This window comes from Pygocentrus nattereri, chromosome 23 (assembly GCF_015220715.1).
Source record: "Pygocentrus nattereri isolate fPygNat1 chromosome 23, fPygNat1.pri, whole genome shotgun sequence".
Taxonomy (NCBI): domain Eukaryota; kingdom Metazoa; phylum Chordata; class Actinopteri; order Characiformes; family Serrasalmidae; genus Pygocentrus; species Pygocentrus nattereri.
The window spans coordinates 15,004,483-15,022,886 of record NC_051233.1 but is presented as its reverse complement, the minus strand read 5'-3'; the positions used below and the strand labels follow the sequence as shown (position 1 = coordinate 15,022,886).

The 18,404-nt window shown below is 38.2% G+C and overlaps 1 protein-coding gene across 1 annotated transcript; it reads left to right on the top strand.

Annotated features, from left to right (window-relative positions):
• The first annotated feature begins 1,017 nt into the window (after positions 1-1,017).
• On the top strand, positions 1,018-17,832 carry LOC108437208 (PH and SEC7 domain-containing protein 4). Its single transcript, XM_017714154.2, has 17 exons — positions 1,018-1,149; positions 2,579-2,644; positions 2,879-3,027; positions 3,469-4,072; positions 5,448-5,523; positions 5,929-6,186; positions 6,396-7,491; positions 7,588-7,668; positions 7,804-7,975; positions 8,288-8,377; positions 9,486-9,529; positions 9,637-9,809; positions 10,964-11,034; positions 11,137-11,282; positions 11,379-11,523; positions 12,684-12,830; positions 15,866-17,832. The coding sequence occupies exons 4-17, from the start codon at positions 3,593-3,595 to the stop codon at positions 16,163-16,165; spliced, it is 3,279 nt and encodes a 1,092-aa protein (XP_017569643.1). The 5' UTR covers positions 1,018-1,149; positions 2,579-2,644; positions 2,879-3,027; positions 3,469-3,592; the 3' UTR covers positions 16,166-17,832.
• Positions 17,833-18,404: the final 572 nt, after the last annotated feature.

The following is an 18,404-nucleotide window of genomic DNA, read 5'->3' as shown; positions in this document are numbered from 1 at the left end:
AGGAAGAACAATGTAAAGTGGGAGCCACTGGTGGACCCACGCAAGGTGCTGATGCCACCACTACACATCAAGTTGGGGCTCATAAAACAATTAGTCAGGGCTCTAGATAAGGAGTCGAGAGCTTTCAATTACCTCCAAGATCTTTTCCCTAAGCTGTCTGAAGCAAAGATCAAAGCTGGTGTCTTCGTCGGACCACAAATCAAGAAGATCATAGAGTGCAGTGAATTTCCCAAGAAGCTGAATAGGAAGGAGAGAGCGGCTTGGAACAGTTTTGTCGCAGTGCAAAAAGCAAAGTTTATGATGAATGTAAGCATTTTTAAATTTATTTTAGACATAAGCAATTGGAATATAACATTAAAAAGCTGGGAACAAAACTTGTGTTACATAGTGATTATTATTCTTTTACAAAGTTTTTAAAAATTAGATATGAAAACATATGGTGGAAAAAAAGGTGGGTACACTGCTCAATATGTGTTGATGTAAGGCGAGATTCCGAGAACAGGCGAAGAGTTCAAAGGAACTGGCGATCGTGAACAAAAACACACTGAACAAGGCAAGCCCACGCTAAATCAATCTACTGTGACAACCCACGTGTCAGCGATTCCGCCGTTAGTGAGGTGGGAGTCGCCCTCTAGCGGTTGTAGGAGTAAAGTCGCAGTGGGCGGTGGATCAAATTCTCTCAGCTCAGGTATCTTTCCGCCTTTGTAGCACTTACTCCAACCAGGTGTCCTCTTTCACTCGTTCGTTGGGTTTTCTCTGTCCACACACGTTTCCCCTCACCCCTTTATTTCCCTTTCAGTCGAGCTTGTCATCGGGAAGATCATCCGGACAGATATAGCCAGACAAGATAATGGAGCTGTTGATATAAACACAGTGAACGAGCTTCGTGGTGCTTTGTGACTTCTGAAATGCACCTCGGGCTGTAACTGAGCTGCGCGACTAGAGATTCTCTATTTGCTTACAGCACTGGGGTAGCATTTGTAGCATTCATGACTGAGAGCCATTTAAAAACAAGGCTCAGTGATGTGTAAAGTGTTCAGCTAATGCAGTTTTTGTGGTCTGTATTTAAAAAAAAAACTGGCATCTTTCCCGGAGCTGATGTCATTCTACCTTCGTTTAGGCTACTGATATTAGCAGTCGTTGATTGAGGTAAGTGGCAAGTGGCTGCTGTTGTGCTTGGTGCTTTGCATTATTTAATTTAGACCTGCTGGGCTCCTCTAACCTGCTTATATTGAAAAATAAGTATTTTTTCAAACGTTGTAATGCTGTTGTATGGCTGTACCTCGAGTGGCTCCCTACTCCCTATATAATGAACTACATAACTCAGACAGTAATGGCTTCTGCACCCAAACCGTGCACAATGTCTTATCTGGGAACTATTTGGGATTTATCTTTTATTAATTTAAAGAAGAATTCCACCGAATTTTCAAAATATTTGCATAATTCAATGTAAACAAAATCATTCTGAGTGTACAGACTGGTCTGATGTAAAATTATAGTTACTGCGATACTGACCTGGATTTTTTCCAGGGGTCACAATGTCTGCAACCCAAATATAGTACTTTTTTTTTTACAACAGCAGCAGTGAACCTACAGTTGTTTTCCTTACCTTATCTCAAAACTTGTAAAACAGTATCTTAGACATCATGCCTTGCTTTCAGTGTATGTGTTATCATTTTATGCAATGACTTTATGAGGTAGTTTTTAGAGCCATTAAATGCTGTGGGGTCCTTTTACCAACATCATGAATGATTCTGACATATGAGGTTTCTCTAGAACGGCACACTCTGAATGACTGTTTTAACATATTAATACTTTAACCCGATCTCCCATAGGTTTCTGTATCATTGCTGATTTAATAAAAACTTCTGTGTCCATATTTTTGAAGGTTTTTGAAACAATTTGATGATACCAGCTGCTGTTGACACTGTGATACAATTTCCTGTCCAACAGACCAAAAGAAATGGTCAAGAATGACATAGAATAAGTCATAGTCTACAAAGACATATATATAGTCTCTTTACATTAATTTAAAGTCAAATTTTAGATAGTTTTTTTTTTTCCTTTTGCTGTAACGTCACCATTCTGGAGATAAAAGATTTTGCTTCTCACAGCAGCTGTATGTGTGTTCTTTGTGTAGTATCTCTTTTTGTCATGCTGGTTGGTTATTTGTAACAGAACAGCTCAGCATAAAGACAACTTAAAATAACAGCTAGTCAGCCAGTTGCAAGTGTTTTGCACAATGATATCAGCGGCCTGGGGGTCTGACCCTCAGTTCCCTAGATAACTGGAGGTGTAAAATAAAAAGAATCCTTGTGAGTGTTGAGGCTGATGATGCTAGCTCAGGATATCGAAGGCATCTAAGATTAAGTTTGAGCTGTGTTATTATACAACACATACCACACAGCTGACTGTTGTGAGTTTGGCCAATGACAGGACATCTGAAATCTCATAAGGAGCATATGTCAAGAAAAGTTCAGTGACTGCTCTGTAACTGATGGGCGTCAACTTTCTGTCATTTGTTGATAGCTGTTGACTAAGGTATTGGTTTGTCATTCTAAGTGGCTGTACCCTACAGGAAGCAGTGAGGTGAGCACCAGCAGGAAATGAAGGAGCGAATGGACCCGGATGTGGGTTAAATGATGTGAGTAGAGAGAAGTTTAAGAGAATGAGGCATTGCCTTCACTCTGCCAGTTTATATGTTATAAAGAATCTATAACGATAAGCTCTGCTCTCCTACCAGTGCCAAAAGGTGCTTAGAAGAATTTTAATCGTGCCAGTAAGACACGCTGCTCAGACACACACCCTCAATCCAGCACCATGTCTCTTAATCTTCCCCTACCACCCTCTCTTTTTCTCTCTCCCTCTCTCTATGCAGTGGTTTATTTGCGGCCAGGAAGTGTAACTGTGTCTCAGTGACGCCTGTGCAGAAAGTCATTGCAAAGCACATCCGCTGTGCACCTCTTAAAGTGAAGTTGAGAAAGGGCGTTTGGTTATGACCGGTAACTAAAAGAAAGTTCTATGAAGGTAAGTCCAGTTTTTTGTTCACTTTGATATTATTCATAACAGAAGTAGTCATAGCTTGTACTAGAAAACCAACGTCTGAGTGGTGGCTGGTCGTCTTGAAACATGTGCTGGGGATGGGCCAAAAAATCGAATATGTTCTGGCAGCCATGTTGACTTCAGTTTCAAGTCATAAAACAGATCTTGTTGGCTGAATAGGAATGGACAGAAAATAAAAACTAAAGTAGAAAATTTTTGTCATGGCCTTGTGCTCTTAGCCAGTGGTTTAATCAGTTTTTTTTTTACTGCTGACAAACAGTATATATTAAAGTGTTAGAGAGTTCTTTGTTTAGCAGTTAGTCGATAGATCTACAGTTTAAATACAGTTTGTATTTTCAGGTTTACTCATAGCACTTGTGATAGCACTGCTTCAGAAGATGCTAACCAAATGTTTTTTTTTTTTAGTGTGGGAGTTGCCAGTAATTTTAACTGAGATGGATGCCCCACTTACAGTCACCACCGAGAGCTGAACTTTTTGTCTTTCCTCATTGTTTCTACTTTGTTGCCTGAGGATCTGAGATTCCAGACTATGGAGAGGAATCTCGTTCTTCCGGTGCAGCCACCCTATCATGAAACTGAAGTCTTTGAGGCAGAAAAACCACAGCCTTACTTGGAGGCCAAGCTGTACATAGAGAGGATAGAGGAGGAAAACAAATGCACAGACAGAACACATGAACCACTTGAGGGTCCAGAACCTTTAGAACATGGGGTTTCCCTGACGATGTACCCCATTAGGGTGCCCAGCATGCATTTAAGTTGTGCCACAGTGCAATGGGACATGCCACAGACTCCTACAGAAGACCCAACCTCAGACATAGCCTCTGTGGATGAGCTCAATTCTAGTGGAGCTAGCTTGGACTGGACTGTTAATCCGTTGTCCTCTGACACACCTTCCCTGAGCCAGGAGGATATGATTGACTTTATACCAGAGGAGGAGACTGTACAGATAGACACTGATGCTGAATTGCAGCACGCACCAGCTGTAGAAAACAAAGTCAACTCTTGCCAGGTATGTAACAGCCAAACAGGAAGAACTGTGTGGTTTGGCTTCTAGAACGCTGCCTGTTAATATGAATGTGTGGGTGTGAATTTAGAGATGAATCCAGAGTTCATTTTTCTTTACTAAATACTTTAATACCTTTGTTAAATTCCACCATCATCATACCTGAATTAATTTAATTAAGGACTGACTGGCTGTATGAGGTAGTGGATGGTAACTGTAAATGCTGGACTACCTTGTAGATAACTTTGGTAATGGTTAAGCGAATACACACAACATCACAATGTATTGCTATTTTTTCTGTATTTATTCTAATGTTAGTGTTATAAATATTTACTGCCAGATCTACATATAATTTTGTCGGGTGCTTAACACTTTGGCAATTTTGTGGTCTCTATTTGTAACTTATTTGCTCATAGCATTTAAATGCATAGAATGATTATGATACTCCAGAATTTTTTTCTCTCTAGCAATCCTACTACAATACCGTGCAAAATTTAGGGAGCACCATTATTTTATTCAGTTTCCACTCAAACTAGCCATTAAGTACAAGTTTCATTTAAATGAAAATAAGTTAAAGACAGCAGTTCAAAGATTATTAAAAGATACAGAGAAAATTGGAAAAAAACAATTGTGCAAGACCTGGTAAACCACAAAAAGACCAAACCACCATCTGATAAACCATATATAAATCTTTGAGAGAGAGAAGAAATTAAGCTCCACCCTTGCTTCAAATCTGAAAATATCCTTAGCCATTTTTGTCCATCCTTTCACTGTGAGAAGACAGCTCAATGCTATGGGTCTGGAAGGATGTGTAACTGTCAAGCCTTTACTGAGCAAAGAAAATAGGCAGAAAAGATTTGCAGATTGAGCAGAACAGAACAATGGACTGGCCACCCCAGAATCCAGCCCACGACATCATTGATTGTGTTTGGGATTATTTAGATTTTAGGACATGCAAGTGACTGTGATGATAGTATGGAAAAAATTATCCCTGCAGAAACCAAGTCTCCTGAGAAGATTACAAGCTGTAATAAAGTGAAAGAGTGGATGCTAAATATTTAAAAAGAAATTGTAGTATATTATTAGTTGTTAAGGGTTCTGTAATTTTCTGTTATATACAGTTTTTCCCTTATTTTTGCTGATAAATCAATATTTTTTACATAATGGCCATTTTGACCTAAAATGAATGAAGAGTTGTGTATGATGTTTGCACAGTACTGTATTATTAGCTTAGGAGGTGGAGTGAATCATTTTTCTCACAATCACATTTAGCCCATAATTTTTTTTTTTGTCTGTGCTGGTTCAGTAAGTTTACTTGCTAGTTGTCAGAGTCACAGTTTGCCATGTTAGTCTGAGTTTATGCTTGTTATTCCTGTCATAGACATGTGATGTGCAGGCCATAGATGAGAGCGGATCTGTGAAACCATCAAACGAGGAAGGCCAAGGGACATTTAAAGGTAGCACCTCTCATGTGAATGATATATCCCATAATATAATTTATTAGAAGTACTTGCATCTTTCCTCTGACATCATGTTTACAGTACTGAAATTACTTATCATGGTCATTTCTGTAAAATTTGAATATGAGCTCTTTATAGCAGCGCACCTCACTCTGCAGGCAGAGTATGACTTCCTGTTTTATTTATATTTATGTGGAGGCTTAGATGCACCTAATGTATTTTCCATTTGCGCATCTAGTAAGAGCAGTAGATCATGGTTATTGGACTATTTAGCCATTTAATGAAGGCTCTGGCCATAATAGCACCTCAGAGGAAGCGCCAAATATTCAGATCTTCTTAAATTAGTCACTGGGAAATGATTTAAATGATCCCTAACACTGAAATTAAAGTATATTCTTTTAGACACCTCCCAGACACCAGAGACTATTGCGGATAGTGATTCAGTGAAATCTGAGAACAATATAGATGGAGAGGAAAGCTCTGTCTGTGTGGAGGAGTTGGAGACCCAGCTGGGCCTTGAGAGTTCAGAAGCTCTAGAAGAAGAGGACACAGCGCAGGACTTTTTAACTGGGCCAGAGCAAGCACTTGGAGATGGATGTAAAGTGAACGAGAGTATGGGGGTCTACACAGGGGATAGGAATGAAAGAAGCAGTGAAATTGGTATGTGTCTAATGGTGATATTGCATTACACTGGAACATGGCATGTCAGTTCAACATAAAAAAAATCACTTAAAGCAAGTAAACTTTTTTTAAGAAAGTCAAATAAATACCTTGTATATAACAATGGGAAGCAAAATAAATAGGTTAGATTACAAAAGCAATATTTTGCATCAATTCTAATCCAATTCTACCCTGTTCCTTTTTCACAGAAGGTGACGAGCATCAAAATGCTACAGACCAGCCAAGTACAAGTGGTCAAGCACAGGAAAATGCACAACAAAGTGTGGAGCTTCACCCAATAGAACAATCAGGTCAAACACATCTGCACAGCATTGTAGACCAACCAGAACCAGCAGTGCCACCATCCATGTATCCCTGTGATGTTAGTCAGACAGTAGAGCCAAAGCAAGAGACAGAGGTATCACAAGAAGAACAATCAGAATTAGAGACAACAGGATATTCAGAAAAGGCACAGGTCATGTTTGTTGCAACACTGACGATGATTAGTGATGAGGCTGTGCAACTGGAGCAGTTACATCATACGGAAAAGATGCAAGGGTCAGCATGGGCAGACAAGCAAGAGGAAGCAACATGTGAAGAGCAAACATTAAGCTCAATGGACACTGAACTTACTGGACACGAAGAACAACTTGAATGCTCAACAAGGTCGGAACTCTTAGAATGTTTAGATGAGGCGAGACACACCGAACAGTCAAAACAGGAAATTTCAGTTGATGAGGAACTCTCAGGAGAGTCAAAGAAATCTGAATGTTCCACTGAGACAGAACCCTCAATGCAATCAGAAGGTTCCAAGGAGATGCAACATTCCGATCAGTCAGAACATTCAGAATGTTCCACTGAGTCAGAACCTTCTAAACAGTCAGCTCAGTCAGAAATTTGCAGTGAGACACAACACTCTGAGCAGTCAAAACAATCAGAATGTCCCATCGAGACAGACCCCTCACGACTCTCAGACCTAGAGAATGGAGAACAAACACAGCAAGCCAACCAACTAGATCAGCCACAACAGACTGAAAGACAAAACTGTATTGAGTCTAAACAGCAGAATGAGGACAAAGAGCAGTCGGAGTGTGCAGACCAGACAGAACAGTCATTAGTAGAGCATACATATGGAGCACAAGAACAACTGGAGGGACAGATTCTAGAGTCTGTAGCACTTGTAGTTCCCTATGAGAACGACAGAGTGGAGGTTGTGGACAGGGAGGAGGCCCGAAAGCTCGCTGAAAGACTGTACAAACTTGAAGATGTTCAGCGGACGGATGTGGTGCGACATCTGGACAAAGAGTGAGTACCTGCTGGGCACAGTTGTACTGTATTACTAAAACTTTTCGGATGAAAAATGGTTTATCACCCGTTACCACATTTTTTCTTTCACATTAGCAATGAGTTCAGTCGTGCTGTTGGGGAGGAGTATCTGAAGTTCTTTGACTTCACTGACCAAAGTTTAGATGAAGCTCTTCGGTGAGAACTTCTGGCTTAAGTTTCAGTTAAATTGAAATGGGATGTAATGTAAATGTAGTGATAAATGCTTCCATTTTCAAGTATTTGAATTGCCTCCCCATTTTCCTCTTATGTTGTGCTCAATCCTGCTCCTAGGTCATTTCTGAAAGAGGTGGTTCTGATTGGTGAGAGTCAAGAGAGGGAGCGAGTGTTGGAACGCTTCTCCATCCGCTACCAGCAGTGTAACCCTCACTCATTCTCTTTGCCCGAATCTGTTCTCACGCTCACCTGTGCTGTAATGCTTCTCAACACAGACTTACATGGACAGGCAAGTTTGACTATATAGACAATCTGAAGGCCATGCCATAGAATGCCATAGAGCACAACCAGTTTTGGTTCCCTTAAGAACCTTTCAGTGGATGGTTTATAAATATACATAGATATAAGGTATAGAAAGGTATAGAACCTTTACAATATGTGAAAATTCTTTAAATCTTTAAAAGGTTCTTTATACTCATGAATCTTTTTCAAACATGGTTCTTTAGGGAACCAAAAGTAGTTTTGCTGTGGTATCGTTCAAAGAACCTAAGAAACCTTGTTCTACATAAGTTGAAAAAATGTTTATCTTCCTTTTCATCAGAATGTTGGCAAAGCCATGTCTTTGACTGACTTTGTTTCTAATCTGGATGGGATGAATGAAGGAGAAAATTTCAACAAAGACTTGCTGAAGGTGAGAGGAATAGTTCAAATTATGTTAAACTTCCAAGATGTATTTATCACATTTCATATTGACTTCTGAACTGAACAGTAATGTTGAATGAGTTATACTTGCATTTAAATTTATGAACACATCATTTAATGTACTATGCAAATTAAATTCCAGTACAAGTTACTTACTTTTCACTGTCAAGTAAAAAACAAAGGTCTTCAACACTAAGTATACTGTCAAAACCATCCGTTTTTTAATTTGTCTACTCTACTTTTGTGAACCTTATTGACACTCAACAAAACTGATCCCAAAAGTATCCCTGGGTTTAAGGATACCCTTCAAAGAGACACTCACAAGCAACTACCCAAGCTAACCTCAGCTGCCTTTGCAAATTTGTTTCTCATGTACATCTAAAGTGGCTAAAGGAAATATGTCTGAAGAGATTAGATTTAAGCCAATGAACTTGTATAAGGAAGGGGATGTAAAATGAAAATGGAAAATAGAAGGGCAAAAGTAATTAAGATACAGAAAAAATGGGACTCGTAGCAACCATGTAAGACCTAGTATACCACCAAAACTGCCCCCTTCTACCCAAGAGTACTTAAAGTGCTTTAAGCTTTCATCAACGAGAGGTGTGCACTAAAACACAGAAACTGGACATCTGAGAAGTACAGTAAGGTTTTATAAACTAAGCAGCCGGAATTTGTAATTGAGATGACTTGAATTGTCAGAATTTAACCAACTTCTAAGACTGTAACTTTGCAAATATCTTTAGAAAACTAAAAGTAAGTCTCATGGGAAGAATGGGTGCTGTAATAAAGGAGAAGGGTGGACACACTAAATACTGAAAAATGTGATGTTATATTTAGTTATTAGTTGCCTATTGTGTAATACTCCATGAAGCATGTTTTCTGCTTTCCTGTCAGTGAAAATGTAACTTGTGTTTAAAGACATTTTGGCTGTAAATGGAAAAAAAGGTCTCTGACATTTGTGCAGTATTGTATATTGTCCTCGAAGGTCTCTTGTGACTGTTTTTGTTCTTTCCTGAAGTCAGTTACTAACATAGGTTTTTGTATGAGTTTTTTGTAAACTAATATTTTCCCCTTATTTTTTTCAAAATCTCTTTCAGACTCTTTACCACTCAATCAAGAATCACCCACTTGAGTGGGCAGTGTAAGTGCATTTTTGCTGTTTTTGTCTGTGACTTCCTGGAGTAGGCCCACATATTACTGTTTCGGTTTTCTCCTGTAACCTTTTCTTTTATTTGTCTTTCTGCCTAGAGAGGAGAAGGAACTGGTGAAATCTATGATTTTGGAGCAGGACTCTGAACCAGATGGGTCTCTGCGTTCAAAGAGTAATCCCTTCCAGGATATTGCTCATGACAAGAAAGCAACTGTATTTCAGAAAGGCTTCCTGAAGCGCAAGGCACATGCTGACATAGATGGAAAGCGCAGTAAGTGAACAAGATATATATGTATAGTTAGTAAACAGGGTCCAGCAAAAATTACTAATTGTTAAAAAAATGTGATCTTGAACCTAATCCAAAGGATTACTAGATTACTGTATTACATAATTTGATTACTTTGTCACTTTTGGATTATTTGTCTTTTTTTAAGTCATGTAGAGAGGAAGGAGAAAAAAATCAACAAGACATTTTTTTCTAACAACATAAACAGGAAAAAATGCATTATTAAAACAAGCAAAATAGGTGATGCATAATTGTCCTCGCTTTAGTTATGTGATATATATAAATGCATTTCAAAATTTTCTTCAGTAATTTGGTGTAGTGCACCAAGTGTTCAAGCAATATGTAGCTTGGAATGTATAAAAACAAATATCGTAATGTTTTGCACCCTCAGCTTTACATTCCCATTTTTAACCTATTATTAAAACTGCATTCATGGAAAAGACGTGGACTTCATTTAGCTGTTTAGATTTTTCTGTCGATATTGGCCGATATGAACCTGATACAGTCACGCCCATATGCTACTATTCTGAGTTAGTTATATTTGGAAAGCATTCCATCCATTTTTAATTTGAATACACAGTTGTAACAAGAAAACAGACAAACATCAATCCCATTCGAGAGAAATCTGTGGGAGGAAAAAAGTGAAATTTCACAAGAAAAAAGAAAAATCTAGCTTAACTTGGAGCCATCTGTTATAAGTTACCATTATTGCCATAGCAAACACATTGTTTGTTGTGAAGGTTTTTTTTATTTTATTTTGAGAGCTTATTGCTCTTTTAAGAAAGAGTAGAAAACGTCATGGCAAAATCTGCATTTACCAGACAAATCTAGCTCATAGAGAAAAACATAGGTTTTAATGTAATCCTGCTAACAATCTCCTTATTTATATATCAGCATTTAATCACTGTCTTTAAGTGCTACAGAATACAGTTGCCTTTTTTAACTTACATAAGACTTATGTTGTTTTGTTACTACCCTGTTAACTCTGTTAGTAACAAAAACAAATCAGAACATTTCTGTACTGTGCACCTTTCCTTTGGCTTTCCTGTTAGCTTTTTTAAGTGATTATGTCTTAATTGCTTGGTTGTGACGTGGTAACATTATGAGCAATCTGCATTTTTCTTTTACTTGTATGGCAGTTCCGTGGGGTAAGAGAAGTTGGAAGACTTTTTATGCAGTGCTGAAAGGAATGGTGCTTTACCTTCAGAAGGTGTGGATGTTTTTCTAATTTATAGAATATTTTGTGTAGTAAAGGCATTATACTAGAGTAATAGTGTAATTACGTGGCAACAATGTTAACTCTCCATTTCAGGACGAATACAGAAAGGACTGGCAGAGCTCTGAGGAGGTGCTCAGTGTTCATCATGCTCTGGCAGAGAAAGCAGAAGACTACACCAAGAGGCCGCATGTGTTCCGCCTTCAGACTGCAGACTGGAGGGTCTTTCTCTTTGAAGCAGCGTAAGTGTGTTGTCTTATACAGTATCTCCTACACCTTCGTCCACTGTCTGGAGTGCTTACGTTGAGCATCACATTCCCCCATATCGTCTCCTTTAGATCAACAGAACAAATGAACTCATGGATTGGCCGAATCAACTTGGTGTCTGCTCTGTACTCCTCACCTCCTTTTCCAGCTGCTGTGGGCTCTCAGAGAAAGTTCTGCAGACCCATCCTACCTGCAACTCAGTCTGCACTTACTCTGGTATGCAACTCATATATCAACTTAAAGACTTAAATGATCTGATGTGATTTTTTTCCTCTAACGTCCGCTTATGACATTTGTGTTGTTTTAATTACAAAAAGCTGTCTTAATCTTTTGAATTATGCCTTATTTAAAAAGTAGTGGCTGAAACGCTCCTTATAGCTTAAGTGTGAATGAGTGGGGTTAAACTGTTTGTCATGACGAAACAAAAACAATGAGTTCAAACAGGCTCACATGTGAACTGTACAGACTGAAGAGTGAATGGTACGTTCTGAAACTTTAACACTGACCAATGGTTCAATATTGGAATAAGACTGCTGGTTTAACTAAGATATGATCATGTTAACAGCATGGCTTGTGGTCCAACTAAGGTCGACCTAGCCCATGTTGTCTAGGCATATACTGGCTGGACTATTTGAAATAAACTTAGATGTGTACGTGCTTTGGTTGTTCCGCTGACTAACACACTGAGGTTTTGTGGTATTTTGTGGCTTTTTCTGCAATACCGCTAGTGTAATGACAGCTTTATGAAGCCGAAATAAACATGAGTCACAGAAGGGATGCACTTCTGTCTAGAGGAAGCGACATCCCTCATGTTAAACATTTAGTCATAAATAGACAATGTTAGATTATTTAAGTGAAAGAAAACAGGAATGCTGATACCTTTTCCTGCCATTTAAGTCATGTGGATGCACTTATGTCGTGAAGGGGGCATTTCACATTGTAATGGAAGACTATTCTGGTGTGCGTGTAACACCACTATAAATTGACTAATCTATTTTACAGATCTCATAAATGTCTTGGCTCTGTCCAGTTTCAGACTAACTACAAATTTACTTCAGGTTTATGTGCATGTAAACATAGTTATTACTACATCATACTCTTTTATTTAAAAACAAAATGTGAAGAAAATGTTGTTTACTCTGATATGGACACTGGAAGTTTAAATGTATTCTTTTAACATTAGTATTTATAGTGTTGACTAGCTGTCAATATTCTTAGTTTTCTAGTTCTTCTAGAATTCTTGTGAAAGTTACTGGCTAATTAGAGTCTTTAGTTCTTTCTTTCCATAGACAAAGTGAAACTAGAGATGAGGAAATTCTGAAAGTGTTACAATGCTTGTTTGTGTGTCACAAATAACCTGTTTTGTTTACAAATAGGAGAAGCAGCTGCAGTCTCACGCTGCCATGCTACAGTCCTTTCAGGAGGACCTGAGTGCACTACAGCAGGGGGCGCCAGAGGGCCGCAAAGCCAAAGCTAGAGAGCTGGAAGAATACAGACTAAGAGAAGAGTACCTGCAGCATGAGGTTTGTGTTTGTGTGGAATGTCTGTGCTTGTCACTACACAGTTAAATACATATTGATCCTTTTTGAAGAGACATCAGCTAGCACCTACACTTTAGAGGAGTAGTTTTGGGGGAAAATGTAATTTACAAACTTTTGCTCTTACCCCAAAGGAAGTCAATCATCCAAGACATGTTTTCCTTAGTTTTGTTAAGAGGCTAATAGAGGTAACAAGTAATTAGAAGGAACAAGTAATTGAAGCTACACCCCACTAACTAGCACTGTGCAGACTGCATGCCAAAATCACACATTCACTCTAAATTATGTGGCTTTGTAACCCTCAACTGCAGAAATTATGAAAGGTACATTAATTTTTTAAATGATGTTTGTGATTGAAAATGCCATAATTATTAGAAATATTTTAAAAATTTCTAATAATTTTTTTCTAAGGGGTACTTGTTTTTTGTTGACACATGGTAACAGCATGCAACAGCAAAGCTGCATTCTGAAATGCATATGGTGGGAGTAAAGCATAGGACATGTTCATCATCAAGAGACGAGAAAACGTCAAATTTGTATTTTGTATTTGTTTAAAGAATATAGAATGGAATGTGAAAACAATTCTATTAATAAAACTGTTCACTTGAAATGTATAAAAAGAATGTGAAAATGCAGTTTCCTGTGTATCCAAAAGAAGTGCATTCTCTAACTTCCACTGAATGCACTGCAGACCGCAGTTCTGTTGTCACGTCCTTTTGCTGTGTGGCAATAAATATCCTAATTTTTTCATAAAACACTGAAACTGCTTACACAGATTGTGTCAAGTGCATGAATATTGGCTAATATACACACTTTCAAAGGCCTGCCTTCACCATGTGATTGTGTGTGTGTGTGTGTGTGTGTGTGTGTGTGTGTGAAGAGGAAGTACAGATTGCAACAGCAAGGTTAGATAAAAGGATGCCATGTTGCTCAAAGCATTCAGTTTACAACCCCAATTCCAATGAAGTTGGGACTTTGTGTAAAACATGAATAAAAACAGAATACGATGATTTGCAAATACTTTTCAACCTATATTCAATTGAATACACTATAAAGACAAGATATTTAATGTTCAAACAGATAAACTTTATTGTTTTTTGCAAATATTCACTCATTTTGAATTTGATGCCTACAACACCTTCCAAAGAAGTTGGGACAGGGGCAACAGAAGACTGGGAAAGTTGAGGAATGCTCAAAAAACATATGTTTGCAACATTCCACAGGTGAACAGGTTAATTGGAAACAGGTGAGTGTCATGATTGGGTATAAAGGGAGCATCCCTGAAAGGCTCAGTCATTCACAAGCAAGGATGTGGCGAGGTTCACCACTTTGTGTTAAACTGTCCAACAGTTTAAGAACAACGTTTCTCAACATGCAGTCGCAAGGAATTTAGGGATTTCATCATCTACAGTCCATAATGTCATTAAAAGATTCAGAGAATCTGGAGATACTCTGCAAGTAAGCGGCAAGGCAGAAAACCAACATTGAATGCCTGTGACCTTCGATCCCTCAGGTGGCACTGCATTAAAAATCGACATCATTCTGTAATGGATATTACCACATGGGCTCAGGAACACTTCAGAAAACCATTATCAGTGAACACAGTTCGTCGCTCCATCTACAAGTGCAAGGTAAAACTCTGCCATGCAAAGTGAAAGCCATATATCAACAACACCCAGAAACGCCGCCGGCTTCTCTGGGCCTCATCTGAGATGGACTGACGCAAAGTGTAAAAGTGTCCTGTGGTCTGATGAGTCCACATTTCAAATTGTTTCTGGAAATCATGGACGTCGTGTCCTCTGGGCAAAAGAGGAGAAGGACTGTCCGGATTGTTATCAGCGCAAAGTTCAAAAGTCAGCATCTCTGATGGTATGGGGGTGTGTTAGCGCCCATGGCATGGGTAACTTGCACATCTGTGAAGGCACCATTAATGCTGAAAGGTACATACAGGCTTGGGAGCAACATATGCTGCCATCCAAGCAACGTCTTTTTCAGGGACGTCCCTGCTTATTTCAGCAAGACAATGCCAAGCCACATTCTGCACGTGTTACAACAGCGTGGCTTCGTAGTAAAAGAGTGCAGGTACTAAACTGGCCTGCCTGCAGTCCAGACCTGTCTCCCATTGAAAATGTGTGGCGCATTATGAAGCGCAAAATACGACAACAGAGACTGTTGAGCAACTGAAGTTGTACATCAAGCAAGAATGGGAAAGAATTCCACCTACAAAGCTTCAACAATTAGTGTCCTCAGTTCCCAAACACTTATTGAGTGTTTTTAAAAGGAAAGGTGATGTAACACAGTGGTAAACATGCCCCTGTCCCAACTTCTTTGGAATGTGTTGCAGGTATCAAATTCAAAAGGAGTGAATATTTGCAAAAAACAATAAAGTTTATCTATTTGAACATTAAATATCTTGTCTTTGTAGTGTATTCAATTGAATATAGGTTGAAAAGGATTTGCAGATCATTGTATTCTGTATTTATTTATGTTTTACACAATGTCTCAACTTTATTGGAATTGGGGTTGTAATATAAAATTATTTATTTATTATAGCCAGGCAAAAAAAGTAATTGCTGCCATTTGGCAACACCATGCAGTTCTCTAATAGACTTGCTTATGTAGTTCATGACATTACAGAAAAAATGCATAATAATGGATAAAAGAACAAAGTCTGTTTAAGATTACTTAACAACTTTGCATGATTTAATGAATTAGGTTTACATTTTACAAGATACTAACTGGTGGGTATAAAATCATTGTATGTAAGCTTCCATTACTTGTTAGCTATGTTAGCCTCATCTCAAGTGCAAATCTAAAGAAGTCAATCATGGACTCCAACCATATCTTGGCTGGTTTGGAATAATGGGGAATTTAGTTGAATTTGTGAGTTTTTACAACATAATCCTGTTCACACATTTTTGTGAAGCTATCTAGCTCAATCTCTTTCCTTGGTGTTTATATCTGAAGGCCCAGTAATTTCGTAATTTAGACATCACACTCTGCTCTTCCTTTCTTCACAGAGATGTCGTTATGAGGCTTATGTTCAAATTCTGGAGGTCTGGCAGAGACTCGGAAATTCCTCCGCCTCTGATACGTCAGGTGGGATGGACCTCTCTCTTTTCGACCAAGAACTGTGGAGAGGAACAGCTTTAGAAGAGGAGGACGATGATGAGGTGGATGGAGGGATGAAGAGGTCTCATTCCAGTCCATCTCTTGAACTGGAGGTGGCTGCTCCACCTGTGGTGAAAGTACGGCGCAACATCTCAGAGAGACGAACTTACCGTAAGATAGTTATTCCACGACGTAACAGGGAGGTATGAGACAAAAAGTACTGTGTTGATGAAACAGACTGTAACAGCGCATTCCTGAATGTTAGAATATCAGTGCTTTAATCCTGTAAAAAATAGCTGGAATCCTTTCATTTTAAGACTGTTTTGTTGCTCTCTCTGCACAGATAATTATAGCAGAATGTGCTACTAACTAACCTCTGTAAGCTGAGGCAGTAGTGTGCGTATTTGTGAACAGTCTTCCTGAAGACATTAGTTAATTAACCAGTGCTTTTAGTCATCCCGTGCTGTCTGAATAAAATAGCAGAAAAGCATTTTTCACAATACCACATTCTCAAGACCGTCAAGGGTATGGTCTCTCTCAAACCCCCTGACATTAAATATTGCTGTATTTTTTTTCTCAGTTTGGTGTCCACTGTCTAATCCAGAGATATTTATAGAACCAACATAATTGAAAAAAAAATAGCTTGCTTTTATTTAAATAAAATAGCTTAGAGAGTGCCTATGGATGTGAACATTGTTTCAAGACCAATTGCTCTCCCATCCAAATATGAAAACTATACTAACACAAAAGCCTGTGTTGAATTAATTGTTTGTGATATAATGAAAACCAACACATTTACATACAGGAAGCCTGCCATAGTTAAACTAAGCCTACAGACACTTAATTCTACCCACTGACACTTAAGCTGTGTTTCAGTATAAGGCAGCCAATTAGAACAGAGCATATTTACACATTTTACCTATAGTTTTAAGTGTTCAGGATGGTAACAGGTTGCACAGTTGCTTAAGGGATAAAGACAAGTTGAATTGAATCTTTAATTCAAATCATAAGTTAACTGAACAGATCATGTGAGTGGTTGGCCACTTTTTTCTACTATTGAGACTACTTGTCCCTAAATGGCTCTTGGAAATGCAGTTTTAGAAAAAAAACTTTAATTTGGTATAAAATCTTCATGTAGAGGTTGTGTAAACTTAAAAAAGGTTCTTCATAGTATTATATCTTATTTATAAAACCATTTCTCTAAAGAACCATCCTCAGGGTAAAAAGTGTTTAATCAATAGAAGGTGAAAAATCTGTCATACACTGACTTGATCGCTCTGGACGCTAAGCACTGATACTGTCCACAAGAGGGGGATCTTGCAAAGGTAATCAATTAGGCCTTTACCTGGAACAAAGGCCCTTGTTGTTCTATAGAAATACTGTATATCACCTACATGACACCACAACAGTTTTAGCCCAGTATAACAGGTGCCCTTTTTGGGCCTTGATCTGAACTCCTATAATATTTTAACAGTTGCTGGTTCTTAAAAAGCTGAAATGCACTTCGGAAGCTGTGAGATCTCAATGAATTGTGGAAATGACATATTTACAGCTTGTGGTCTGTTTGTTAGGAAAAACGTTTTTGTACCTTAAATGTCATGTTTTGCACATTTTTGTCACTTTTACTATAACAGAAATACATTAATTTAAAAACTATGTTGAATATTTTTTGCTACATGAAATCTCTTTACAAAAAAAAACTATGTATTCTGCATTGTGCTTATTTGAAAATAGAAGTAGCACATTATAACGGCTGCATGATATGGCCAAAATGATCATATTGTGATTATATTGCATTGTAATTTCAGTGTGTCTTATTTGGTGGTAAACCCTTAATGCAACATGATTAAAGACTGGAATGGATTGTTTTTGTGTACATTTGTTGGATCGTATTCATTATATTTCATTAAATTTAATAAAACAACACAGCTAAGATTTTAAAGCGCATGACAAACTGATTTAGTGATTAGTTTACAGTATCAGGATGGCAGAGGGACGCATCATGATGATTAATGAAATCCTCCTGTTCAGCTGTAAGTGCTGTGTTTGTTATGGTGAGTTCTGTGATCATGTACGTTTCTTTGAAAGAGCCATAAAGCGAGAAATACACTTGAAGCTTGATTTATTGCACCATAAATTATGTGCTGAAATGGAAAGAACGGCCCGTTTCTAGGAACAAAAACAAAACCGAAAACATACACATTCAAGTGTGCCAAAACAGAAACGTCCATTTGAAATCTCTGGTTAATGATGTCACTTTGGGTTCCACATAGCGCACAACTTACACTGTAAGAGGAACAGGTCAAAAGACGTATTCAGGTCAGAAAAGTGTTTTCGAGGTTTGAATTTAAGTAAAATATTGCTTTTTGTTAAAACCAATTAAGTTTTTTTTTTTTTTTACCACAGAATTTTTTTTCAATAAACTGACAAACTACTTTTTTTCAGCGT

Bases quoted from the DNA above. Each gene is read 5' to 3' on its own strand.
- LOC108437208 (XM_017714154.2), top strand. From the start codon at position 3,593: ATGGAGAGGAATCTCGTTCTTCCGGTGCAGCCACCCTATCATGAAACT. The intron at 11,524-12,683 runs GTATGCAACTCA...GTTTACAAATAG, and splicing joins CTCAGTCTGCACTTACTCTG to GAGAAGCAGCTGCAGTCTCA. The intron at 12,831-15,865 runs GTTTGTGTTTGT...CTTTCTTCACAG, and splicing joins AAGAGTACCTGCAGCATGAG to AGATGTCGTTATGAGGCTTA.